The sequence below is a fragment of the Mobula hypostoma genome, chromosome 13 (genome assembly GCF_963921235.1).
Source record: "Mobula hypostoma chromosome 13, sMobHyp1.1, whole genome shotgun sequence".
Lineage (NCBI taxonomy): Eukaryota > Metazoa > Chordata > Chondrichthyes > Myliobatiformes > Myliobatidae > Mobula > Mobula hypostoma.
The window spans coordinates 43,093,224-43,121,153 of NC_086109.1; the positions used below are offsets into that span (position 1 = coordinate 43,093,224).

At 42.3% G+C, this 27,930-nt stretch overlaps 1 protein-coding gene across 11 annotated transcripts in view; it reads right to left on the reverse strand.

Annotated features, from left to right (window-relative positions):
- Positions 1 to 27,930, reverse strand: part of ppfia4 (PTPRF interacting protein alpha 4) — a 774,853-nt gene that overhangs the window by 26,545 nt on the left and 720,378 nt on the right. For 8 of the 11 annotated variants that reach the window (XR_010020122.1, XM_063065586.1, XM_063065580.1 and 5 more), the window contains 6 exons: positions 19,920 to 20,001; positions 17,732 to 17,932; positions 14,769 to 14,831; positions 12,190 to 12,216; positions 4,570 to 4,745; positions 1,059 to 1,156 (listed from right to left, as the gene is read on the reverse strand). Coding sequence is in view for 10 of the 11 variants with exons in the window: in XM_063065586.1 (XP_062921656.1) it covers positions 1,059 to 1,156; positions 4,570 to 4,745; positions 12,190 to 12,216; positions 14,769 to 14,831; positions 17,732 to 17,932; positions 19,920 to 20,001 (647 nt within the window). In the remaining variant the exon portion in view is untranslated. The remainder of the gene's footprint in view (positions 1 to 1,058; positions 1,157 to 4,569; positions 4,746 to 12,189; positions 12,217 to 14,768; positions 14,832 to 17,731; positions 17,933 to 19,919; positions 20,002 to 27,930) is intronic. The other 3 variants (XM_063065583.1, XM_063065582.1, XM_063065581.1) reach the window with 1 other exon arrangement.

Here is a 27,930-nt window from a genome sequence, read left to right on the forward strand (position 1 = left end):
TGAGGTGGAGGGTGGAGGGGTAGGGGAGGGGGAAGAGTGAGGGAGAGAAGGGTGTGACGACAGAAGGGAAGTGAGGGGTGTGAGGGAGAGAAAGGTAGCGGGATGTGGGGGGAAAGAGAGCTGGAGATGGGAAGGTAGAGGGGAGGGTGTAGAGAGGGAGGAGGGAGGGAGGAGCGGGAGGAAGGGGGCGGTGGGGGAGGGGGAGAGAAGGGCGGGGTTAAAGGGTGGGCCAGGAAGAGAGGGATAGAGAAAGAGGGGAAGGGGTTGGGGAAAGAAGGGTGGGGGAAGAGGGGTGGGGAGAAGGAGTGTTGGGGAGAGGGAAGGGGTGGAGGGGGGGAGAGAGGAGGGGGGGAGAGAGGAGCGTTGGGGAGAGGGAGGGGGAGGGAGAGGGAGTGTTGGGGGGGGGGTGGGGAGAGGTGGGTTGAGGGAGACCAGACTAATGTAACAAATATCCATTCAATGAACACCTGTGCCATGTGTCCAAGTGTGTACGTGTTGCAAGTCCACGTGTCTGCATCACATTTAATTACAAATACAAAGCGATCTACATGGGGTAAACAGAATACTACTATGACCCTGAAGCTTATAACAAACATTTATAAAACTCTCCTGCTTAAAATAGTTGCAGCTTAATTTTCTTCACAAAATTGAGCTAATTTATCTTCAAGAAACATATTTCCATTCAGCAAACTAAGACCATGGAAAGAACTGAGATTTTGAAAATGACTCTCTTGTTCAAAATGATTCATTTAATTAAGTTCTAGAAGTTCCATTAGTCTGGTCATAAGATGGCAGTATTGAACAATTCCTTTGCACCCACCCAACTTCACTTGCAAGATCTGCTGGTCAATCTATGAATAGCACTTGAATGTTCTGTACCATAGACAGTCTGAACGTTCATAATAAAACGGGATTATCCTCATCATTATATGGAAGGGAACAGAAGAGAATGATGGAATAAAACATGGTATTTGGTTGTTCAAACAATGTTGAAAATTCACACTGACACTTTAATAAACAGGGAAATTGAATGACAGTGATATTTCGAACAAACTAACCTTTAATTTCATGTTGGCTTTCTTCTCTCCTCCGTTCTAGCTCCTTTCTGTCGTAGTTTAATCTCTTTAGACACATTATACCGTAATGTAAACACGTGCTGGGAACAAAACATATCATTCAGTAAAAATGATACACAGGCCATTTATTAAAGACATGATCCCCTTGGCTTTGTGCTGGCAGCTTTACTCGAGTCAGAAGGTTGCAAGCTGAAGCCATCCTTCAGAGGCATCAAGAAATAATCTAAGTAAAAGTGAAGAAATGCAATGTTTTTAAAAATAGCATCTTTTGAATCAGATGACAAATCTCTGCCCGCAGGGCTAAATGTGAAATCCCCTGGTGCTACTTAGAGAGCTGGAGCATTCACATAGTACCTAACGAACAACTGGTGTGTAAAAACAAAGAACATAGAACACAGAAATTTCCAGCACATTACAGGCCCTTTGGCCCACAATGTTGTGCTGACCATGTAACCTACTCTAGACACTGCGTGGAATTTCCCTTGCACATAGCCCTCTATTTTTCAAAGCTCCATGTACCTATCCAAGAGGTTCTTAAAAGACCCTATTGTATCTGCTTCCAGCATCGCTGCCGGCAGTGAATTCCACGCACCCATCACCCTCCCAGTGAAAAATTTACCTCTGATACCTATTTCCAAACACCTTAAAACTATGCCCCCTTGTGTTAGCCATTTCAGCTGTGGGAACAAAGCCTCTCGCTATCCACACAATCAATGCCCCTCATCATCTTATACACCTTGATCAGGTCACCTCTCATCCTTCATCACTCCAAGGAGAAAAGGCCAAGTACACTCAACCTATTCTCAAAAGGTACTTCAAATGAGGACAAACTGCAAATAAAAATAATACTGAGAACATGAGTTGTAAAAAGTCCTTGAAAGTGCGCCAGTAGGTTGTGGAATACGGTGATAAATATCCACAGCAGTTTAGGAACCTGATGATTGGAAAGTAACAACTGTTCCTGAACCTGGCAGTTGGGCCCTTAAGAGTTCTGTACCTCCAGCCTGATGGTAGTAGGGCGAACAGGACATGGTCTGGATGGTGGTGGTGTTTGATGATCGATGCTACTCTGTTGTGGCAGTGCTCCATGTAAATATATTCAATGGTGGGGAAGGCTTTGCTTGTAATGAACTGGGATGTATCCAGCACTTTCTGTCACCTTTTCCATTCCTGGACCATGGTGCTTTCAGATTGTCCACTGTGCATTTATAGAAGTTTGTCAATGTTTTTGGAGACATGTCAAATCTACACAAACTTCTAAGAAAACAGAGACACGGTTGTTCCTTCTTTGTGATGACCTTTATGTGCTGGTCCCAAGACAGATCTTCTGATATGTTGACGCCAAGGAATTTAAAGCTACTGACCCTCTCCACCCTTGTCCTCCTAACGAGAACTGGTTTATGGACATCTGGCTTCTTCCTTCTGTTGTTGATTATTAGCTCTTTGTTTTGCTGATGTTGAGTGAGACAACATAAATTTACTGATGACACAAATATTGGTGGCAGATTTTCAAATGGTGACGAGGAAGCATACAACAGCAAGACAGATCGCTGAGTCTTGTGTGAGTGGTTGAGTGGTGTTGTAACAACAATCTTCCTCTCGATGTCAGTAAGGCAATGATTATGGCCTTCAAGAAGGGGAAGTCCTCACTAGTCCTCACTGAAAGATCAGCAGTGAAAATGGTCAGCAGTTTCAAGTTCCTGGGTGTCAACATTTCTGGAGATTTATCCTGCACTAAAATATTGAAGCAACAATGAAGAAAGCATGACAGTAGCTATATTTCATTAGGCATTTGAGATGTCACAAATGATACTGACACATTTCTACAGATATACAGTGGAGAGCATTCTAACTGATTGTATCACCGTCTGGTATGGAGGGGCTGCTGCACAGGATTGGAAAAAGCTGAAGAAAGTTATAAACTCCATCATGGGCACGAGCCTTCCCAGCATCCAGGACACCTTCAAAAGGTGGCATCCATCATTACGGACTCATCGTCCAGCACAAGCCCACTTCTCATTGCCACCATCAAGGAGGTGGTACAGGAGACTGAAGATGCACATTCAGTGTTTCAGGAACAGCTTCTTCCCTTCTGCCATCAGATTTCTGAATCAATGAACAAAACCTCACCAATTTTTTGCTCACTTTTTGCATAACTTATTAAATTTAACTTTTTTTTACATACAGTATACTTCTGATTGCAGTTTATTATGTTTTTTATTATGTATTGCAATGTACTGCTGCCACAAAGCAACACGTAATGACACGTGCCAGTGATAATAAACCTGATTCCGATTTTCAGTCTCCCTCCTTTATGTCAATTTGTCACCGCCTTTGATCCAGTCAACATCAGTGCTGTTATCAGCAAACTTAAAAGGAGCACTGGGGATGCACTTAGCCACACAATCATAAGAATAAAGTGAGTTGAGCAGGAGGGTAAGCACTCTGTCCTGTAGTGCTCCTGTGCTGATGGTGATTGTGGAGGAGATAATGTTGCTGAGCCATATTAAATGAGGAACAAAAGGAAACTTGTGTACAGGTCTATAGAGCCCAGAAAGTGACAACAAAGGTAGATAGGATGATGAAGAAGGCAGATGGAATGCTTGACTTCAATAGCCAGGGCACTGAATACCAGAGTCAGAAGTTCTTGGAGCAGCTTTAAATAACACTGGTTAGGATAGAGCTGGATAGTGTATGCAGTTCTGTTCACTGCACTACAGAAATGACTTGCTGGAGCTGGGTAGGTCGTGTAACACCAGGATGTTGCTTGGGATAGAACATTTCGGTTATGAGAAGCAGCTGGGTTTGTATTCCTGGTAGCAGATAAGGCTGAGGGAGAAACTGACAGAGGGATACAGAACTATGAGAGACATAGATAGGAAGAATTTTTTCCCCAAGGCAAAAATTTATAAGCCAGATGACATAGCTTTAAGATACATGTTAAGAGATTTAACATAGAAACATAGAGACATAGAAAGCCTACAGCACAATATTGGCCCTTTGGCCCACAATTCTGTGCCGAACATGTACTTACTTTGGAACTTACCTAGGGTTACCCATAGCCCTCTAGTTTTTAAAGCTCCATGTACCTGTCCAGGAGTCTCTTAAAAGACCCTATCTTATCCACCTCCACCATCGTCGCCGGCAGCCCATTCCATGCACACACCAATCTCTGCGCAAAAAACTTAGCCCTGACATCTCCTCTGTACCTTCTTCAAGATTTAGAAGGGATCTGGAGAGAATATGTTCATTCCAGAGGATAGCTGAAGTCTGGAATGTATTGGCTGAGTGGGTAGAGGAGTCAAGTACTCTCACAACTTTAAGAAGTACCTGGGTGAACATTTGAATTCCCATGGACCGACTACTGTTAAATGACATTACAATAGATAGGTTCTTGATGGTGAGCATTAACATATTGAAGGCCCTGTTTCTGTGCTCTATTATTCAATGACTAATTACTCAAGGAATAATACAGTAAAGCACCAAATCTTACCGATGAAAGCTATCAACCATCTTCAGATGCATTCGCAGGTCTTTCTTGGTTAAATGGTCAAGCATTCGTGCATCCACTAAGCACTCCATGAAATAGCTACGATACTGAGGCAATCCAAGACTGGGAAGCCATTCATTACCAATCCACTCGTGGTTCATATCTCCATAAGCCAGAGTCTAGTAAGAGGTACAATACAGAATTAGCCACTTATGGTGGAAGCATACTATATGAGAATGGTGGCCTGAGTTCTCTCAGTCAAATACACAAATCTAAACTAACATCTAAAGAAGTAACTAGATTAAGGAAGCATCCTGGTTCAAGTATCTGTTCATAAGCAAGATTTGAAAATAGCCAACCTCTACTATTTCATATTTGTATAAAATGATTGAAGATCATAATTCAAGCTTATTGAGGAAGTCTGAGTAGAGCAATATACCCTATTATTGAGCCAGCATACAGAAGCATCAGTACAAGACATGGGAGCAGAATTAGCCATTTGGTCCACTGAGTCTGCCCTCATGACTGATTTATTAACCCTCTCAGCCTCATTCTCCTGCCTTCTTCCTGCAACCTCTGACACCATTAATAATCAAGAACCTGTCAACCTTTGCTTTACGTATACGCAATGGCTTAGCCTCTACAACTCTCTGTGGTAAATAATTCCAGAGGTTCACCACCCTCTGGTTAAAAAAATCCCTCCTCATCTCTTTTCCATATGGATGTCCCTCTATTCTGAGGCCGTGCCCTTTGGAACTAGAGCCCTCCCTCTATAAGAAACATCTTCTCAACATCTGGATTTTTCAATATTTGATAGGTTTCAATGAGATAATCCTCATTCTTCTAAACTCCAGCGAGTACTGGCCCATCAGCACTTATCTTGTTAAGCAGCCTCAGTTGCAGCACCTTGTCAAAGACCTTCTGAAAATCCAAGTACACAATGTCCAATGACACTTCTTTGTCTATCCTGCTTGTTATTTCCAACAGATTCCAGCAGATTTGTCAGGCAAGATTTCCCCTTAAGGAAACCAAACTGACTTTGCCTATATTATCATGTGCCTCCAAGTACCATGAAACTTCATCTTTAATAATGGACTTCAACATCCTGCCAACCATTAAAGTCAGGCTAACTGGTCTATAATTTCCTTTCTTCAAACTCCCTCCCTTCTTTAAGAGTGGAGTTACATTTACTATTTTCCAGTCCTCTGGAACCATTCCAGATTCTAGTGATTCTTGAAAGATCATTACTAAGGCCTCCATCCACCTCTTTCAGAACCCTGGGGTATATTCCATCTGGTCCAGGTGACTTATCTACCTTCAGACCTTTCAGCTTCCCAAGAACCTTCTCCCTAGTAACAGCAGCTACTTTCACTTCTGTCTCCTGACACCCTTGAATTTCTGGCATTCTGCTAGTGTCCTCTACAGTGAAGACTGACACAAAATATTTATTAAGTTAATTTGCCATTTCTTTGTCCTCCATTACTACCTGTCTATACAAAATTATGACGGGTATTGATCGGGTAAATGTAAGCAGGCTTTTTCTACTGAGGTTGGGTTGGATTACAACCAAACGTCATGGGTTAAGGGCGAAATGTGAAAAGTTTAAGGGGAACATGAGGGGAAACTTCTTCACTCAGAGGGTCATGAGAATGTGGAATGAGTTGCCAGCTCAAGTGGTGCATTCAAACTCAATTTCAAGTTTCAAAGTTTAAAGTAAAAATTATTATCAGAGCACTGCATGTCATCACATGCAACCCTGAGGTTCTTTTTCCTGTGGGCATACTTAGCAAATCTATAGAATCATAACTGTAAACAGGATCAATGAACAACAAACTGTGCAAATATAAGTAATTAGCAATAAATAACGAGTATTATATAACAAGATAAAGATTTCTTAAAGTGAGACCATCAGATGTAGGAAGTGAGACCATCTGATATATATATCTATATCTCTTTTGCTCAAGGGCAAGATGATTGCGGGGTAGTAACTGCTCTTGAACCTGGTGGTGCGAGTCCTGAGGCACTTGTACTTTCTAAGTGATAGCAGCAGTGAGAAAAAGCATGGCCTGGGTGGTGACAATCTTTAATGATGGATGCAAACACGAGGAATTCTGCAGATGCTGGAAATTCAAGCAACACACATCAAAGTTGCTGGTGAATGCAGCAGGCCAGGCAGCATCTCTAGGAAGATGTACAGTCAACATTTCAGGCTGAGACCCTTCGTCCTGAGGAAGGGACTCGGCCTGAACGTCGACTGTACCTCTTCCTAGAGATGCTGCCTGGCCTGCTGCATTCACCAGCAGTTTAATGATGGATGCTGCTTTTCTATGACAATATTTCAGGTAGATGTGCTCAGTGGTTGGGAGTGCTTTACCTGTGATGTACTGGGCCAAATCCACTGCCATTTGTAGGATTTTCTGATCAAAGGCATTGGTGCACCCATACCAGGTCGTAATGTAGCCAGTCAGTACACTTTCCATCACACATCTATAGAAGTTTGCCAAGGTTTTTGATGAAGAGCCAAACCTCTGCAGACACCAGAGGAAGTAGAGGCACTGTTGTGCTTTCTGTGCAATTATATTTGTATGATGGGTCTAGGACCAGTCCTCAGAGATAATGACACCTTGGAATTTAAAGTTACTGACCCTCTCCATCTCTGATCCTCCATTAAGTACTGGCTTATGGACCTCTGGTTTCCCTCTCCTAAAGTCTGCAATCAGTTCCTTGATCTTATTGACATTGAGTGAGAGGCTGTTGTTATTACACCACTCGGCCAAATTTACAAGCTATCCCCTGTATGCTGATTCATCACCATCTTTGACACAGCCCACAACAGTGGTGTCATCAGAAAACTTGTATATGGTGTAAGAGCTGTACTAGGCCACACAGTAACATCAACTTCAATGTTTAAGTAAAGCTTGGATAGGTACATGGATGTTAGTGGTGTGGATGGCTATGGTCCTGGTGCAGGTTGATGGGAGTAGGCAGTTTAAATGGTTTTGACATGGACTAGATGGGCTGAAGGGCCTGTTTCTATGCTGTTCTTTTTTCTAACTCTATGACTCTGCAGCATCATTTTCCAGTCCAATATCCACTCTTGTTTCTCTTTTACTCTTCCTATATCTGGAAAAACTTTTGGTATTCTTTTTACATTATTGGTTACTTTACCTTCATATTTCAACTTTCCTCCCTGTATGGCTTTTTAAATTAGTTTTCTGATGTCCCTCTTTTGCTTTTATACTGTCTTTGACTTCTATTGTTAGCCACGGTTGTCTTATCTTCCCTTTAGATTACTTCTTCTTTGGGATCAATCTTGCACTTCCAAATTGCTTCCAGAAACTTGAGTAATTGCTTTTCTCTCATCAGTGTCCCTTTTCAATGAATTTTGGTCAGCTCCTCTCTCCTGCCTCTGTAATTCACTTTACTCCACTGTATTACTAATATGTTTGACTTTAGCTTCTGCCTCTCAAACTCTAGGGTGAATTCTATCATGTTATGATCAGTGCCTCGTAAGGGTTCCTTTACCTTAAGCTCACTAATCAAATCTAGCTTATTACACAACACTTAATCCAGAATTGACTTTCCCCTAGTGGGCTCAACCACAAGCTACTCTTAAAACGATATCTTGTAGGCATCGTAGAAATTCCATTTCTTGGGATCCAGCACCAACCTGATTTTATCAATCTACCTGCATATTGAAATCCCCTATAACTATCGTAACATTGCCCTTTTGATATGGCTTTTCTGCCTCTCATTGTAATTTGTATTCCGCATCCTGGCTACTATTCAGAGGCCAGTACAGTACCTATAAAATGTACACATCCCCCCTTGGAATTTTTCATGTTTTATTGCTTTACAACATTGAATCACAATGGATTTAATTCAGCTTTTTGGACACTGATCAATTGAAAACACTCTTTCGATTCAAAGTGAAAACAAATTTCTACAAATTTATTACAATTATTAAACACTAAGTAATTGATTGCTTAATTACTCACCCCCCTTCAAGTCAGTAGATATACCTTCGTCAACGATTACAGCCTTGATTCTGTGTGGATAGGTTTCCATCAGCTTTGCACATCGGGACACTGCAATTTTTCCCTATTCTTCTTTACAAAAAAAGCTCAAGCTCTGTCAGATTGCATTGGGAGCGTGAGTGAACAGCCCTCTTCAAGTCCAGCCACAAATTCTCAATTGGATTGAGGTCTGGATTCTGACTTGGCCACTCCAGGACATTAACTTTGTTGTTTTTAAGCCACCTATGTAGCTTTGGCTTTATGCTTGGGGTCATTGACTTGCTGGAAAACAAATCTTCTCCCAAGTTGTAGTTCTCTTGCAGGCTGGATCAGGTTTTCCTCCAAGATTTCCCTGTATTTTGCTGTACTCATTTTATCCTCCACCTTCACAAGCCTTCCACAACCTGCTGCAGTAAAGCATCCCCACAACATGATGCAGTCACCACCATGCTTCATGGTAGGGATGCTGTGTTTGTGATGATGTGTGATGTTTGGCTTACACCAAACATAGCGTTTAGTCTGATACCCAAAAATGCTCAATTTTGATTTTATCAGACCATAGAACCTTCTTCCAGCTGACTTCAGAGTCTCCCATATGCCTTCTGGCAAACTCTAGTAGAGGTTTCATGTGAGTTTTTCTCAACAGTGGCTTTCTCTTTGCCGCTCTCCCATAAAGCTCCAATGGTGAAACACCCGAGAAACAGTTGTATGTGCAGTCCTTCCATCTCGGCTACTGAAGCTTGTAACTCCTCCAGAACCATCATAGGTCTCTTGTGGCCTCCCTCACTAGTACCCTTCTTGCACGGTCTCTCAGTTTATGAGGACAGCTTGCTCTAGGCAGATTTACAGCTGTGCTACATTCTTTCCATTTCTTGGTGATTGACTTAACTGTACTCCAAGGGATATTCAGTGACTAGGAAATTTCCTTGTATCCATCTCTTGACTTGCATTTTTCAATAACCCCTTTCCCAGAGTTGCTTGGAGTGTTCTTTTGTTGTTGCCAGGATACTGATCTTCCAGATACAGGTGTATTTTTACTACAATTAATTGAAACAGCTTGACTGCACACAGATTTCCAAAAACAGATCTCCATTTAACTAATTAGGTGATTTCTAAAACCATTTGGCTGCACCAGTGATGGTCTCGTGTGTCATATTAAAGGGGGAGAATATTTACACAATCAATTATTTTGTGTCTTATATTTGTAATTAATTTAAATCACTTTGTAGAGATCTGTTTTCACTTTGATACGAATGGCAAATGAAATCCACTGTGAGTCAATGTTGTAAAACAATAAAATATGACTACTTCCAAGGGTGGAGGGGGTGAAAACTTTGTATTAGGCACTGTATATAACTCCCATCAGAGTCTTTTTACCCTTGTATTTTCTTTACTCCACTCACAAGGGTTCTAAACATCTTCTGATCATACATCAGCTCTTTCTAAGGATTTGATTTACATGAGAGACATCCACTAATGTTTCACGTCATGTAAAGCCTACCTACTCTCTCCACAATCAGATGGGCCTGATCTGTGGCTTCAAACTTGAATGGTTAAAAATTACAGCCATGCTCAAAACCACATACGAACAGTGGAGATCAGCTTGCCTTCTGGATGCCTTTTAATAGAAGCCTTTAAATGTAACGAAACTAACAATGAAATTACTGGTAAAATGAAAAAAAAACAGCATTCACAACAATAACTTGTGTGTAGTAACGAGTAACATGCTGGATTTGCTCAGAAAAGCAAACTAAATGGAACAGGCAGGCAGATGACCATATGAATTCAATCCGAAAGCCAGGCTGTAACAGCTGCTTCCATCCTTTTGGATTCCCTCCAAATGTTTAATACAACATTTTATTATGGTAAATGGTTGAAGTATTTGAAATCTTGAAGCTGTAACCAAGATATTAGTCCAATAGTTATAGACTGCCTTTAGCGCATTAGTTCCTCGGACCCTCGACACAGGTACCCCCAGGGTTGTGTCCTGAGCCCTCTCTTCTACTCCCTTTACACCCATGACTGTGCTGCCACACACAGCTCCAATCTGCTGATCAAATTTGCAGATGACACAACATTGATCAGCCTTATTTCTAGCGGTGACGAGATAGCCTCAGAGGAGAGGTTAACACCCTGACACAGTGGTGCCAGGATAACAACCTCTCCCTCGATGTCCAAAAAACAAAAGAGCCAATCATGAGGAACGGAGACAGGTTCACCCCAATCAACATCAATGGGACTGCAGTTGCGAGGGTGAATGTGTATACACATCACCAAAGATCTCACCTTGACTGTACACACTGGCTGTGTGGCAAAAAAAGCACACAGTGTTTCTTTCACCTCAGGCGACTGAAGAAATTTGGCATGATCCCCAAACCTTCAAGACCTTCTACAGGGCCACCACTGAGAGCATCTTGACCGGCTGTATCACCACCAGGTATGGGAACTGCACCAACCTTGATTGCTAGGCACTGCAGAGAGTGGTATGGACAGCCCAGTGCATATGTGGATGTGAACCTCCCTCCACTGAGGATATTTACAGCAGAAGGTGTGTAAAGAAGGCCTGGAAGATCGGCAGGGACACCAGTCACCCAAACCGTAAATTATTTCAGCTGCTTCCATCCGGCAAATGGTATCGCAGCATTAAAGCCAGGACCAACAGGCTACGGGACAGCTTCTTTCTACAAACCATTAGACTTATAAATTCACATGTCTGTACATTGCGATGGAATCATAACGCAAAGATTTTTCTCCCTCACGCTGTGGGGTGGATGTAAGATTTAATTAAATTCAAATTCAAATTATCACTAGATAGGATTCAAAACTTGTTGGTAATAGAGTTGTTCCATGTGTAAAGACTAGTTCTGGAATCTAGGGCAAAAACAATGTAAAAACAAGCAGGCTAAATTCAACCACCCAACCAACACAGCAGCTCAAAAGGTGCAAGTCAACATTTTGGGTCAAAGCCCTATATTATATCAGGACCAGAAACAGGGTCCAAAATGTAAACCCACAGCTCTTGCCTCCACAGATGTTGCTTTATCCACTGGGTTCTTCCTGAATTCTACGTTTTGGTCTGTATGTAATCTCTCCTGAAGGCTCTTCCTTTGAAGTTTGATTCACAGATTCTAGCTTATCAACACTAATCCAACCACCCATTTTTCATATTCAAGGATAGAAAACAACTGTCAGCTAGATGTTCTATTATATATATTTCACTCAAACTGCAATATTTCATCCTTGTCAGCATCGCAACTTAATTTGCTGGTAGAAACCAAGTATAAATATAAATGACTTCTCTGTTTTCCCTTATTTGCTTGATAATTCAGTTATGAAAATCAAATAAATGTAAGAGGTCTCCACAATTCTGTTGTGCATTTGGGTTCCATGTACTTTAATACCTCAAAACCTAAAGGTTCTGAATTTTAGGTTGTAGCTACAAGGTACATTTAAAGATCTCAGTACTGAGATCTTGCATTTGGAAATTAGGGCGAGGGGAATGGATGGGGGATTGAATTGTTGAGCTGACAGTTCAGAAAGATTTAATATACATAGTACAGTAGTTACAAGTAAACCTGAAATTTATTCAAATATTTAGTACACTCACCTGAGCCCAACTGCCCTCCTCATTCTCCTAATAGGTTAGCAAGTTAGTAAAAGTATTAGCAGAAAAATAGAAAGTGAAAAAATTTGATTAGTTCGACCAAAAAAATCCTAGAATTCCTAGGCTAGAACATTATTTCACCTCATGAGCACTTTTTGCATGACACATAACAAAAGTTAATGTAGAATGGGAAGTTCAGCAATTCGATTAGTCAAACGTTGTAATAAACAAACACGTTCTGTACAGATACCCAGTGCCTGGATAACTGCAGCCCAAAAACTGTTACATTTCCATTATATGGCAAATGAAATACAAACAGACAAGAAAACTGCATCTCACTCGAGTTGACTTAATTGCCTATATTTCAATAAAGGAAATATAATCAGGCCAATCACTGGAAATCCATGGGCTGAGAGGGCAGCATTCCTTCATTATTGCATCTGACTACTGCTCTTAATAATATACCATATATTCATCATTTGGGATTAAAGAGGTCATTCTTATACAGATAGAACATTGGCTCAAGAGCCGAAACAGACAGTGGTGGTGAATAGCTGCTTATGAATACACAGTAGTATCGCCAAGGGTTAAAATCACTTAACTTTAGAAAACATCTAACTGCATACAGTCTGATTTATTAAAATATTATAATTTATAATAATTGTAAAAGATGTTCAATTCAGTACAGATAATTGCAGTTAAGTTTATATTGCTAAAGCTCATTTGATTCAGCAATATAGACAAGGTACACAATCGAGACCCTAACTCAGGCAATATAATCAGAGCTTGATTTACTATGGATATTAGAACCTCAAAAAGAATAGAGATTGCCTAAATATATTCAATGACTTTCTATGCTAGAAATTTGTATCAAACATATTGATATATTTGTATTAAGCACTTTGTTTAAAGTAACACTTACTAAATAATGTCCCCGTATTTCTTTAATCTATAACAATTAATTATGCAGAAAACACTGAGTCTTCAAACAAATATGCAAAGCACATAGTGAAACTTTCTGTGTGATCGCAGTAAAATAAATTATAACTCCAAACAGCCAAGTGCTGCAAGGAAGGCTATAATCTTAAAATGCTCATAGTGGGAAGCTTCATTTCCATCTTGTGTTGAAGAAAAATTGTATTTAATTCTTCATTTGTGGCCATTCAGGTAATGAACTAAAATAATCAATGCTGTTTTAATCAATAACATCTAAATAAAAAGATGCCTGGGTTTGATACAGAATACACACCCTTTCAATCCACTAGCTCAACACACTTTACTTTAACTTTCAGTTTCACAACAGCAACTATAACATAACAGTGCAGTTTCCTTTTGGCCTCCTCCTTTACCGATGGTCAATTAGCCTGCAGTCTATCAGAGGAGTTTACATTATTCTTACTTTGAGTAGATTGGAAGTATGTGAGAGTTTTGCGAAAAAGAGTCACCAGGATTTTGTCTGGGACAGAATATTTCAGTTATGAGTTGAGACCAGATAGGATAGGTCTCTACCCTGGAGCGGAGGGTGTTAAAGGGGGACATGATTGACTTAGATGATGAGGTCTATAGAAAGTCTGCAAGAAATTATTCCTGCTGTATCCGGTGTAGATAAACTAGAGGACATATATTTGGGACAAGGGGTAAAAGATTCAGAGGGATTTTTCACCCAGACAATGATGAGTTCCAAGAATGCACTGCTTGCGATAGTGGTAGAAGCAGGTTTACAAACCACATTTAAGAAGGGTCTAGATGAGTATTTGAATTGCCTAGAAGGCTACAAGCCAAGTGGTGTAAGGTGGGATTAATACAGAAAAATGCCCAATGGTTAACATGGACATGGTGGGCTGAATGACCTCTTCATGCCCATGACATTACAACTCTAATGTGATTTTTAAACACATTTCCCAGGCTATATTTATGTTTAAATTCAAGGACATTACGTGACAAATGGAAGCAAACAGGATTATCTGACCAGTAAAGTGAAAAAGATGATTCCAACCCACAAAGCCACCAAGTCTTTCATCACCCACCACAAATTAACAAGAAATAAATGAATTATGTGGAGACTTTGTGTGTTGAAGAATTCAATTAATTTTATTCATGGAAAACCTGGATATATAATTCTTCGTTTGTGCTGTTGTTATCTATTTCCCCATACATTGTATGATATCCCTGCACCATTGCATGATGAAAGGCAGATGACATCCTCTCTAACTCCACTCCCTGTCTAATAACTATCAACAATGCTTTTAGTGAGATGTTTTCCTATGTGAGAAAAGCTTACCACCATAAAAATTATTGCCACTTGCAGATGTTTTCATTTAATCTTTGGTGTTTACTGTATTTCTAAAATTCCTTCTGTTCCCATTGTGAATACCAGGACTTTCCAAGTTACAAAATACTTCACAAATGGGAGAAGATGCCTCAACACAAAGCAAGTCAAATCCCTGTTAGCAAGAAATAATTAGTCATTTCTTGTTGGTGATAAATTACAAGCAGATAAAAGACAAGAGGTTGAAAAGAGTTAAATGAAAATGATCACAAAGACACAGTAATGCAATAAAGTTGGACAGGGATAGACTAACCGTTTTTGCTGAAGCCGCCAGGTTTTCCATTTCCTCATGAGTCACCCAGACATTTCCAGAAGACTATGTAAAAGGCCCAGAGAGCACAAGGACAGTCCAGTAAGCAGTTTAGAGAAGAAAAGCATTATACAAAAGGATGAAGTAAAGTAAGAGAAAGTTAATTGAAAATACACTTTGCATATATGGTCAGTACCATAATAAATAGCATATTATTATATAAATCAAGCACTTTGGAGACCATTCACACTCAGTTACTTCTGTAACAGGGAAAAATAACTGGAGAATTTGGACTTCAGACTTCAATACTAAGAATCCTTTATGATCCTTGCAAAAGATCCGCTTTCCGAGGCCTGGAATGACTAGATCTCTCACTTCCCCAAAGGGTGTGTCCACAGCTCCAAATCCACTACACTTGGAGTACTGTGTCCAGTTCTGGTCGCCTCACTATAGGAAGGATGTGGAAGCATTGGAAATGGTACAGAGGAGATTTACCAGGATGCTGCCTGGTTTAGAGCGTATGGATTACGATCAGAGATTAAGGGAGCTAGGGCTTTACTCTTTGGAGAGAAGAAGAATGATAGGAGACATGATAGAGGTGTACAAGATAATAAGAGGAATAGACAGAGTAGATAACCAGCGCCTCTTCCCCAGGGCACCACTGCTCAATACAAGAGGACATGGCTTTAAGGTAAGGGGTGGGAAGTTCAAGGACGATATTAGAGAAAAGTTTTTTACTCAGAGAGTGGTTGGTGCATGGAATGCACTGCCTGAGTCGGTGGTGGAGCAGATACACTAGTGAAGTTTAAGAGACTACTAGACAGGTATATGGAGGAATTCAAGGTGGGGGCTTATATGGGAGGTAGGGTTTGAGGGTCAGCACAACATTGTGGGCCGAAGGGCCTGTACTGTGCTGTACTATTCTATGTTCTATGTTCAGCACAAGGGAGGTTCCCTAAAGCAACTTAGCAAGATGAACAACTGTTGTGATTTATATTTATATCAGATTGACAGGAATGGGAAAACCTTATACAATCACCAGACAGCTAGGACCAACAGGATAAAAAGCTGTCAGAATGTTCTGCATTGAAAGGAAAGGGAGGCTTGGGAATTAGTTTTAGGATAGCATGTGGTTTTTTAAAATGAATTCCGTTCTCTTCTTTTGATCCATCAATGCTGTAGAAGTGAAACAGTGTATGTAGAAGTCAGCAGAAGTGCCTCTCTTTGAATCCGGCTTCCACCTTACTGCTAATGTATCAGTTCTCTAAGTGTAAGCTGTGTTTTTCCTCTGCCTTGTTTCTATTCTCAGCTTTAAGGTTGCATTAGAAGTCAGTTTTCACTTATGCAGAATAAGCGTGCTTTGTTCAAATGGAATCACACTGGTAAACATACAGTATTTTTACTTTGTGTATCTGGTTGGCAAGTAGTAAGAAAACAAAGCAAATCAGAAATCAGCGGTTCTGTCCATTTTATTTTCTGATAACACAACCCAATTCAGAAATTCACCTCCTAACTGGTAGATTTCCAATATCGGGTCTATAAAAGTTTTCTGTTGAATGATAGGTTCAGTAAATACTGCTCCACATCACATGTCTGTTTTGTAGCACAGATTTGTCTCCAGAGTAAACTTTCCACCAATGTGCACTTCATAACTCAGAGCTCAAGCTGAACTTATTTTGACAAGTAAATCCTTGCAACTCGTATCAGTGAAATGATGCACAGGGCTTTAAAACTACCCTCCTGACTACAGTAGATGAATGGACATTACAGCAAGAGAATACGATATCAATATGTAATCTCATTTTTAGAACTCAGCGTATATCTTTGAAAGGAAGGACTCCTTTAAAACTGCTGATTTCCCTTTAATTTCAAGTATTACATGTTTTTATGTTTCTTCTCAAAGGTAAAGCTTTTCAATATATCATAAATTGAAGTACTTGTAGTCAGTGTAATGCAAGGATGACAACATGAACCACAAACTGAATGTAGTACTTTACATCATCTCGCCACAATGAAATCTCTCCATTAATTCCATATTTTATCAGTAGGAAAGCTGTAGATTTCAACTGGCAGTGTTATTCAGTTTTATTTCTATTTATTAAGAAATAAGATATTGATCATATAATGGATTATTCTATCTATAAAAATATTGATAATGAAACAGTTATAATGCTTTAAGATATTTTGAGTACAGTTGAAAATATATCAAAGAATTAGAGACACTTCATTGACATATACTTAGCAATTGCTATTTTTTATTTAATAGGTGGTCTGGTAAGTGATAAAGAAGCTGAGCACGTGTTGATTAAAATTCCTTTGAAGTCATCAGTATACTCACTTCATAACCCTTCCTTAGTTATCTCAGTTGTATTTACTATTTCCTTGATTATTGAAGCCACCACACAAATATTCAGTATCTGTTGAACTGCCGTGTATTCATGACATCACATTATGTGTACACTGAAAGTCTGTGGGATCTTGGATTTCACTATAAATATACTTTCAGTTATGTCAGTCAGCACACTTCATTTCTCCACTGCCACTATATCTGTGCAAGCAGATCTATTCATCACTGTTAAATGAACATGGAAAAGACAAGCAAAGGTCACCATCACCATTTCCACGTCGCTGTGGCACATTGCTTTCCAGTCACATATGGTTAATTAATGAGGAGTATTTACAATAAAAACCAGCAATTCAGTAATAGCAAATGGGAAGCTACAGAACGTTTGAACTCTATCAGCTAGCAGTTGGCTTTGCTAACCTCTTATCTGCTACTGCAAATCTAAAGGACACAAATCTTGCTCTTCTTACACCAGCACAGACCACTTTTAGTAAGATTCCAATGTCCCTGTCCAGGTAGGGAACCTGCAGAATATGTTAACTCTCCCCACTCCATTTTGTCAAGCAGGCTTTCAAACATTTGCACAGATATATTCAAAGTATATATAACACCATGGCCTTACCGTTCTTGACGTTGGTGGCGCTGATGGACTTGTTAATGACACCATCTCCTGTATTGCCAGACGGAGCTTCAGTCGGTGAAGTGGATTGCTGATTCCAATCTCCCTCTGGATTTCTGTGTCGGACAAAGCCGACATGATAGCGCCGCTCTTCACGTTGGCTCGGCAGGCTGCCACATACCAGGCTGGCATTCCTACCCACAGCTGTTTAGTGTTGCAGCAAAGAAAGAAATGCTTAAATTAGTTCTCATTCACTTTCCTTCTTTAAGTAAAACTGTGTTCAATTCTACTGCAACCTGATTATGCTGAAAACCTGGTGGATTGCTGTTGTGGAGGATATCTTCATATTGCAGAAAATCAAATTACATGAAACTGGGTTCCAAGAATAGCACATTCCTCAAGACCTCCTGCTTAAACAATTCTGTTCAGTTCTGCTGAGCTGCCCTGTGGTGCACTGCTGGCACCTGAGGATTTACCTAGTCAACAAGAAATCTATCAATCTCAGCCCACAGAATAGAAAATGGATACCTGCCTGTGTTTCCTAATTACTTCTTAACATACTCTAACCTGGGTGAGGTTATGTCAGCACAGCAAGACTTTACCATAGTAAAAACATTGCAATTTCCATCTTCACATCAAATATTTTTAAATGTAAAGTTCTCTCTTGAACAACACAAAGTAAAATGGAAAATGGAAGTTGCAGAATTGCCACACCATGAAACCGAAGTTTCACATTTCAAATTTCAGGTGAGCTACAAAGTACTCAAAAATTGCAATAATTTACCTCTGTAATTCATCTTTATCACAGAGAGAAAGAAACATGAAGGTGCAAAGAGGTGCATAGCGAACAGGAAAAAAAGATTAAGGAGGTGACTTATAAGGAGTTTTAAAGAAAGATGATAACCTTGAGAGTTAGAGGGATTTCCAGAACATGGAATAATAGAAGCAGAAGTGCAGAGTTTTCGTTAGGTTGGGGAAGGGGATGGTTCTGAACGACTTAAATGCAAGTTTATCAATTATTGATCTGTGGCATCAAGTGAGAGAAACAAAAAAAAAAGCAAGTGTGCAAAATAGAGAACCAGCAAGATGGTTTTTGCAGGGAGTTTGTAGAGTATAGAACATGGGAGGGTCACTTGGAAAATATCTAAATAATGGAACACAGTGGTGATAAAATCTTGCACAGTGATGTCAGTGATGAACCATCTGACATGCAGTGCTGATGGACAATTATGAAGTATTCTCCATAAGAACATAGAATCCAAAATAAAATTTGGGGTCAAGATTAAGAAACTGAAAAGAATGTGACCATGGCTAGGGATGAAGACAAGGTTACAATTGGGAATGTGGAGACTGTGATGGAAATGGAAGGCAATATCTAGTCTTTCCAGTGCTTAGCTCTGGAAAATTAAGGCTGTTGCAAAACTCAATAATCAAAGGACAATGTCAAATCATATAAGTATCAGAAACTATAAAGATAGTAGAAAGATAAAGACGATAAAATTTGCAGATGCTGGAAATCCAAGATGTTGGAGGAACTCAGCAGGCCAGGCAGCATCTAAGGAAAGACTAAACAATCAATGTTTCAGGCCTAGGCCCGTTATCAGGACTGGTGAATGGTCTCAGCCGGAAATGTTGACAGTTTACCCTTTTCCATAAATGCTACCTGGCCTGTTGAGTTCCTCCAGTATTTTGTGCGTATTAGTAAGAAGACAAATTTGGATGCCACTGGTGCACATATAGAAGCACTCTCCATATTTGCAAATTATGCCAACATGGAGCAACATTCAAATAAGAAAGAGGAAATATCATTGTTAGATCTTTGGAGAAAACAGGATTAATTGCAAGTAGGAAGACAAGCTATTTTGTAGATATCCAGGCCACAGTTAATTCAGAAAGCATAAATATCCGACAGTGGTTTAGAAAACAAGGCAAGATCTAATTTTTTTCTTCTTGCTCATTTTGAACTTCACTATAGTTTTCAGGATGCCAGTCACATTCATAATGACAAAATGCTGACAAGGAAAGTCAGCTTTTCCAAATAATTAAAGATTTGTATAACAAAGTTAGAATCATTACTGTAAAACTGAAGCTACGTATATGAGGGTTGAGAGATGGGAAATAAATATGAAGCAGTAACACACCTGTGTTCTTAATTTTAGTACAGTAGTCAGATTCCTTTGTTTGTATTTACCTCTAGCCATGACACAACTGTTGGTCCATCCCACTGGGCAAATGGCATTCCTTTCCGCCGAGCGTCCTCCAGCAATTCATGCCTGGAAATAATTATAATTAAGTACAGCTTTTGTGTATGTGTTTTTTGTTGCTTAATGCCTCAGCAAATGCAAGGTGCTGAATTTAATTCTGGTTGGAAAAACCTGAACAAAGTGAGAAGATATTAATAATTGATTTGCAAAGGGGCAAGATCCAGTTTGATTATTCTGCCAGAAGATAATTCTCCATGTAAAATGAGCTGGATCTTTGATTATTCTGCCAGAAGGTAACTCTCCACGTAAAAAAGGCTGATTGTGTTTAACCTGATCAGCTCTTGCACCTTACACGAGCAGCATCTACTGGTGACTGCATAATTTTCAAAAGAGCCTTAGTTGCAGAAACAGCTTGTGAGCCAACTGGGCCATGAGAACTGATCAGAGTACCAGGCTGCTTCTCCACATCCCCTGTCCCAATATTGTCCCAAAGGGTTTTGACAACTTGTACTTCCAAAAACATCCCCAGTTTTCTTTTAAATGCCTCTAGTTGATTAAAATAATTTTTAAACATTGAAAAGATTTATAAAGTTACAAATGGACTCGATCATTAAACTTATGATAAGTAACTAAAACACAAATATAAAATGGAGTATATAAAAAATAAAGAGACAAAATCATTTTCATGAACATCTGCAATCCCGGTCAAATGGGTTGGTGCTAGATACATCAGCTATGGTTGTGAAGATTCAAGGGGAAAGAAGCACACCCAGCTACTCAGTTCAAAGTTACAGAAAAGGTATGGATTAAATAGAACATCTGCCATGGAGTGAATAGTCAGGCGATCCTCAATGGACCTCCAACATGCCCTGTACTTTCACTCTGTAGTGCACATGAATGGAGCTCTGCTGATCTGTACAATCCAGCCAATGGTATATTCCCCTTCCATTCCGTCATTGACATAAGACAACAATAAACAGCCCTTCATCTTACCCTACTCCCAAGCATACTTTAATTCTGAACCAAAGCACAAGTTGTTTGGAGATGAATTCTGCTTTGAATGAACAGAGTATTCCCAAAACTCTTCTCTGTGTAGATGCAAAAAACACAGTGCCCTAAAACGCAGATTGTTAATCGCTGAACAGAATATAATTTTGTAAATGTAAAAACAACCTTAAATCTCCGGACGTTCTGATAAGTGCCCTTCAGTGCAGTAAATAATATACAAGCTTACATTATGTTTTTCTTCTAAAGTTTGAAGTTCAAAGTAAATTTATTACCAAAGTACATATATGCCATCATATGCTACTGAGATTCATTTTCTTGCAGAACAAAGAAATGAAAAACTACAAAGACAGCCAAGCAACCAATGTCCAAAAGAAGGCAAAACTGTGTAAATACAAATAAAAATAATGCTGAATAAATAAGTAAATAAATAATACTGAGAACATGAGTTGTAGAGTTCTGGAAAGTGAGCCCATAGGTTGTGGAATCAGTTCAGTGTTGATGGTTGGATAACTGTTCCTAAACCTGGTATGGTGGGAACTTAGGCTTTGGTTCCTCCTTCCTGATGGCAATAGCGAGAAGAGAGCATGGCCTGATTGATGACGGATGCCTCTTTTTTTTGTGGCAGCGCAACTTATTACAAAGAGGAGTCTCAGTTCTAATAATTATTTAGGAACTGAATAACAGCCCAAAATATTTAGGAATGTTCCATGGGAACAAGTGAAACCAAGTGACATAGGTGAGAAGAGAGTTTCACTTCCAGGTGAGCTCAATGCCTTCTAAGCTCGCTTTTACTGTCAAAACATGGAGAAACCTACAGCCCTGATGACCATGTGATTTCAGTCTCTGAGGCTGACGTGAGAGTACCCTTCAGGAGGGTACTCTCACTCTCTCTTTTGTACCTAGCTGAGTACAAAAGACCTGTGCTGATCAACTGGCTGGAGTGTTCACTGAGATCTTTAACCCCTCACTTCAGCAGTCTAAGGTACCAACTGGCTTCAAGCAGGCTCCAATTATACTGGTGCCCAAGAATGTTATAACCTGCCTCAATGTCTATCAGCCAGTAGCACTTAGATCTGCTGTGAAGAAATGTTTTGAGAGGTTGGTGATGAAACATATCTATTCCTACCTGAGAAACAACTTGGATTCACTCTAATTTGTTTACCGGCACAAAAGGTCAACAGCAGGTGCCATTGCTTGGCTCTTCACTCAACCCTGGACAGCAAACAGATGTTCTTTATGGACTACAGCTCATCTGGTCAGCAAATATGACGCATACAGTACATCAGGATGTTCTTTATTGACTACTGCTTGGCATTGACTAAAATCATCCCCTCAAAACTACTCAATAAGCATCAAGACTTTGAGCTCAATACCTCCTTGAGTAATTGTATCCTCAATTTCCTCATTTACAGATGCCAGTCAGTTCAGTTTGGCAACAACATCTCCTTCAGAATCTCCATTTGCACAGATGCACCACAAGGCTGTGTTCTTATTCCCCTGCTCTACTCACTTTATAATTATGACTTTGTAGCTAAGCCGTATTTAAGTTTGCTGATGATATCAGTGTCATTGGCCAAATCAAAGGTCATGATGAATCAGCTTATAGGAGGGAGACTGAAAATCTGGCTGAGTGGTGCCACACCAACAACCTCTCACTCAATGTCAGCAAGACCAAGGAGCTGATCATTGACTTCAGGAGGAGAAAACCTGAGCCAGTCCTCATCGGGGGAATCAGAGATGAGAGAGGGTTAGCAACTTTAAGTTCCTCGGTGATATCATTTCAGAGGATCTGGCCTGGGTTCAGCACACAAGTGCAATTGTGAAGAAGGTACAGCAATATCTTGAAAATTTGCAAAGATTCTGTATGACATCTGAAATGTTGATGAACGCATACAAGCAGGCTGCATCATGATCTGGTATGGAAACACCAAAGCCCAGGAATGGAAAATCCTACAAAAAGTAGTGGATACAGCCCAGTCCATCCCAGGTAAAGCATTCCCCACCATTGAGCACATCTACACGGAGGGCTATCACAGGAAACACTTCTCACTGCTGCTACAGGAGCCTCACGACCCAAACCACCAGGTTCAGGAACAGTTATTACCCTTCAAACATCAGGCTCTCAACCAGTGGGGATAATCTCACTTGCCCCATCACTGAACTGTTCCCACAATGTGTCGGCTTACTTTCAAGGACTATTCTTCTTATGTTCTTGATATTTATTGCTTATTTATTTATTATTATATATTTTTTCTTTTGTATTTGCAGTTTGTTTCCTTTTGCACATTGTTTGTTTGTCTGTCCTGTTGGTTCTAATATGTTTCTTGAATTTAATGAGTATGCCCAGAAGAAAACAGACCTCAAAGCTGTATATGGTGACATAGACAGTATACCTTTGATCATGAATCTGCTTTGAACTTTGAATGGGATTTGCAGATTAAACTCAACTGCAAACATTAGAAAGAAATACAATATTCAAATCTATTAGCATAATAATCGATCAGCTGTCTCAGAGGACTGCCGGTCAAGATGGCATCAGCGAACCGATTTTTCGGGCGACATCTTTCAGAGGGTCAATCATTTCAGTTTTTCTATGTCTTCTACTTAGACTTTTGAATCTTAATTTTATTTTTGAAATTGTTGGAGCCTGTGACTTACAGTCTGTAGTTTGATTGAGTGAGCAAGCGCTCTGCTGTCCCTGTGAAAACTCTAGGAGAGAAATGCGAGCCCGAGCTACCATAGGAGAAGTTCAGAGATAAGATGAGCGGGCATTATCGATTACGTTTCTCACCAATTAAAGCATTGAAGAAGACTGAAGCATTGAAGCAAATGTGGAAGAGTTCTCAGAGAGGCCGTTGGTTCATGTCACTGCCCTCGGAGGGGCTGCTGGTTCGTGTCACTGCCCTCGGAGAGGCTGCTAGTTCGTGTCACTGCCCTCGGAGAGGCTGCTAGTTCGTGTCACTGCCCGCGGAGGGGCTGCTGGTTTGTATCACTGCCCGCAGAGGGGCTGCTGGTTCGTGTCACTGCCCTCGGAGGGGCTGCTGGTTCGTGTCACTGCCTTCGGAGGGGCTGCTGGTTTGTATCACTGCCCGCAGAGGGGCTGCTGGTTCGTGTCACTGCCCTCGGAGGGGCTGCTGGTTCGTGTCACTGCCTTCGGAGGGGCTGCTGGTTTGTATCACTGCCCGCAGAGGGGCTGCTGGTTCGTGTCACTGCCCTCGGAGGGGCTGCTGGTTCGTGTCACTGCCCTCAGAGAGGCTGCTGGTTCGTGTCACTGCCCGCAGAGGGGCTGCTGGTTCATGTCACTACCCTCGGAGAGGCTGCTGGTTTGTATCACTGCCCTCGGAGAGGCTGCTGGTTTGTATCACTGCCCTCGGAGGGGCTGCTGGTTCATGTCACTGCCCTCGGAGAGGCTGCTAGTTCGTGTCACTGCCCTCAGAGAGGCTGCTAGTTCGTGTCACTGCCCGCGGAGGGGCTGCTGGTTCGTGTCACTGCCCTCGGAGGGGCTGCTGGTTCGTGTCACTGCCTTCGGAGGGGCTGCTGGTTTGTATCACTGCCCGCAGAGGGGCTGCTGGTTCGTGTCACTGCCCTCGGAGGGGCTGCTGGTTCGTGTCACTGCCTTCGGAGGGGCTGCTGGTTTGTATCACTGCCCGCAGAGGGGCTGCTGGTTCGTGTCACTGCCCTCGGAGGGGCTGCTGGTTCGTGTCACTGCCTTCGGAGGGGCTGCTGGCTCGTGTCACTGCCCTCGGAGGGGCTGCTGGTTCGTGTCACTGCCTTCGGAGGGGCTGCTGGTTTGTATCACTGCCCGCAGAGGGGCTGCTGGTTCGTGTCACTGCCCTCGGAGGGGCTGCTGGTTCGTGTCACTGCCTTCGGAGGGGCTGCTGGTTTGTATCACTGCCCGCAGAGGGGCTGCTGGTTCGTGTCACTGCCCTCGGAGGGGCTGCTGGTTCGTGTCACTGCCTTCGGAGGGGCTGCTGGCTCGTGTCACTGCCCTCGGAGGGGCTGCTGGTTCGTGTCACTGCCCTCGGAGGGGCTGCTGGTTCGTGTCACTGCCCTCGGAGGGGCTGCTGGTTCATGTCACTGCCCTCAGAGAGGCTGCTAGTTCGTGTCACTGCCCTCGGAGAGGCTGCTAGTTCGTGTCACTGCCCGCGGAGGGGCTGCTGGTTTGTATCACTGTCCGCAGAGAGGATGCTAGTTCGTGTCACTGCCCGCGGAGGGGCTGCTGGTTTGTATCACTGTCCGCAGAGGGGCTGCTGGTTCGTGTCACTGCCCTCGAAGAGTCCACTAGTTCATGTCACTGCCCTCGGAGGGGCTGCTGGTTCGTGTCACTGCCCTCGGAGGGGCTGCTGGTTCATGTCATTGGCCTCAGAGGGGCTACTGGTTCGTGTCACTGCCCTCAGCGGGGCTGCTGGTTTGTATCACTGCCCTCGGAGGGGCTGCTGGTTCATGTCACTGCCCTCTGAAGGGCTGCTGGTTCGTGTCACTGCCCTCGGAGGGGCTGCTAGTTCATATCGCTGGCCTCAGAGGGGCTGCTGGTTCGTGTTACTGCCCTCGGAGGGGCTGCTGGTTTGTATCACTACCCTCGGAGGGGCTGCTGGTTCATGTCACTGCCTCCAGCGGGGCTGCTGGTTTGTATCACTACCCTCGGAGGGGCTGCTGGTTCGTGTAACTGCCCTCGGAGGGGCTGCTGGTTCATATCGCTGGCCTCAGAGGGACTGCTGGTTCGTGTCACTGCCTTCGGAGGGGCTGCTGGTTCATATCGCTGACCTCAGAGGGGCTGCTGGTTTGTGTCACTGCCCTCGGAGGGGCTGCTGGTTCGTGTCACTGCCCTCGGAGGGGCTGCTGGTTCATGTCACTGCCCTTGGAGGGGCTGCTGGTTCATGTCGTTGGCCTCGAAGGGGCTGCTGGTTCGTGTCACTGCCCTCAGCGGGGCTGCTGGTTCATATCGCTGGCCTCAGAGGGACTGCTGGTTTGTGTCACTGCCCTCGGAGGGGCTGCTGGTTCGTGTCACTGCCCTCGGAGGGGCTGCTGGTTCATATCGCTGACCTCAGAGGGGCTGCTGGTTTGTGTCACTGCCCTCGGAGGGGCTGCTGGTTCGTGTCACTGCCCTCGGAGGGGCTGCTGGTTCATGTCACTGCCCTTGGAGGGGCTGCTGGTTCATGTCATTGGCCTCGAAGGGGCTGCTGGTTCGTGTCACTGCCCTCAGCGGGGCTGCTGGTTCATATCGCTGGCGTCAGAGGGACTGCTGGTTCGTGTCACTGCCCTCGGAGGGGCTGCTGGTTCATATCGCTGACCTCAGAGGGGCTGCTGGTTTGTGTCACTGCCCTCGGAGGGGCTGCTGGTTCGTGTCACTGCCCTCGGAGGGGCTGCTGGTTCATGTCACTGCCCTTGGAGGGGCTGCTGGTTCATGTCGTTGGCCTCGAAGGGGCTGCTGGTTCGTGTCACTGCCCTCAGCGGGGCTGCTGGTTTGTATCACTGCCCTCGGAGGGGCTGCTGGTTCATGTCACTGCCCTTGGAGGGGCTGCTGGTTCGTGTCACTGCCCTCGGAGGGGCTGCTGGTTCATGTCACTGCCCTGGGAGGAGCTGCTGGTTTTCATTGCCATCGTCAAAGGGGCTGTTGGGCCCTGATGCTCTCAGAGATGTTATTGAACTTCTGAGATTTATGGATTGGACTGTAGTTCATATTGGTCTCTTTCCATTCTATGTTTTTTTTGTGTTCTCGCCCACTCTTTCTTGTTGCTGATTGGTGGGCTGGTGGTTTGGGGTTTGATGTTGTAGTTTCTCCATGTGGGTGATCTGTTAGCTTTTGGACGAAGGAGGAGTTGGGGATTTTGCGTTTATGAGTTTTGTTTCTTTTTCTTTTCATGCGGGGGGGATTGATAGCTTTCTTTCAACTATTTCTATGGTTTTCAGTATTTTATGGTTATCTGGAGAAGACAAATCTCAGAGTTGTATTCTGTATACATACTTTGAAGATAAAACAAACCTTTGAACCTTTGCTAATCCAGCAACAACAACTTGAGAATCACCTGAGGCAAGAAGTAATGGAGGCAGAGCTTTGCACTCGAATTACATTTGAATGCAAAAGTAACTTCTATGCGAATAACATTCACGTCACAGGGACTCGGGCACCAGCGGCCTGCTGCTGCTATTTCTCCACTGGTGAAGGGACAAAACTCCACATCTGAAATTTCAGTAGTGTGTTTCTGTCACTTGCTACGCTTTCGTAAGTGCCATTGATGTTCTTTTAGGGAAACATCACATTTATGTACCAGCAAAGTATGAATTCCTAACAGATTAGATGATATCTTCACGTAAAATTTCAAGCAAGTATTAAGAGGCAAGATGTTGCAGGAAATCTATAGCACAGTACTATTCAAAGGTTAAAACATATTTGAGGACAATATAAGACCAGTTCCATGAAAGGTAATTAGCTTCAAAAGGGTTGGTGACAGTGAAGGAAAGAATTGCCTTCCAGGTTATCTTACTTCCCTAGTACTGATTCACACTAGTAACATTGGTACATCTTTTCTCTTTGTAGATGTTGATAGGTCATGTTTGTTTTTATTGGGTTGTTACACTGTTCAGTTTTAAGAATCAAAATTGGAGTAAAATTCTCTGTGAATTAATGTTGGTAGGTCGTAAGTCATTTAAAATAGGAAATGTAACACCTAGACGGCCTACAGGGACGAGGTTCAGCAGCTAGCCGCGTGGTGTGGCGACAACAATCTGGCCCTTAACACCCTGAAGACCAAGGAGATCATTGTGGACTTCAGGCATGCATCACGTCCCCATCTACATCAACAGAGCTGTAATGGAGCATGTATCACGCTTCAAATTCCTTGGTGTCCACATTTCCGAGGATCTCACCTGGTCCCTGAACTCCTCCATCCTGATCAAAAAGCGCAACAGTGCCTTTATTTCCTGCAGAGCATCAAGGAAGCTCACCTCTGTCCCAGGATACTGACGGACTTTTACTGCTGTACCATTGAC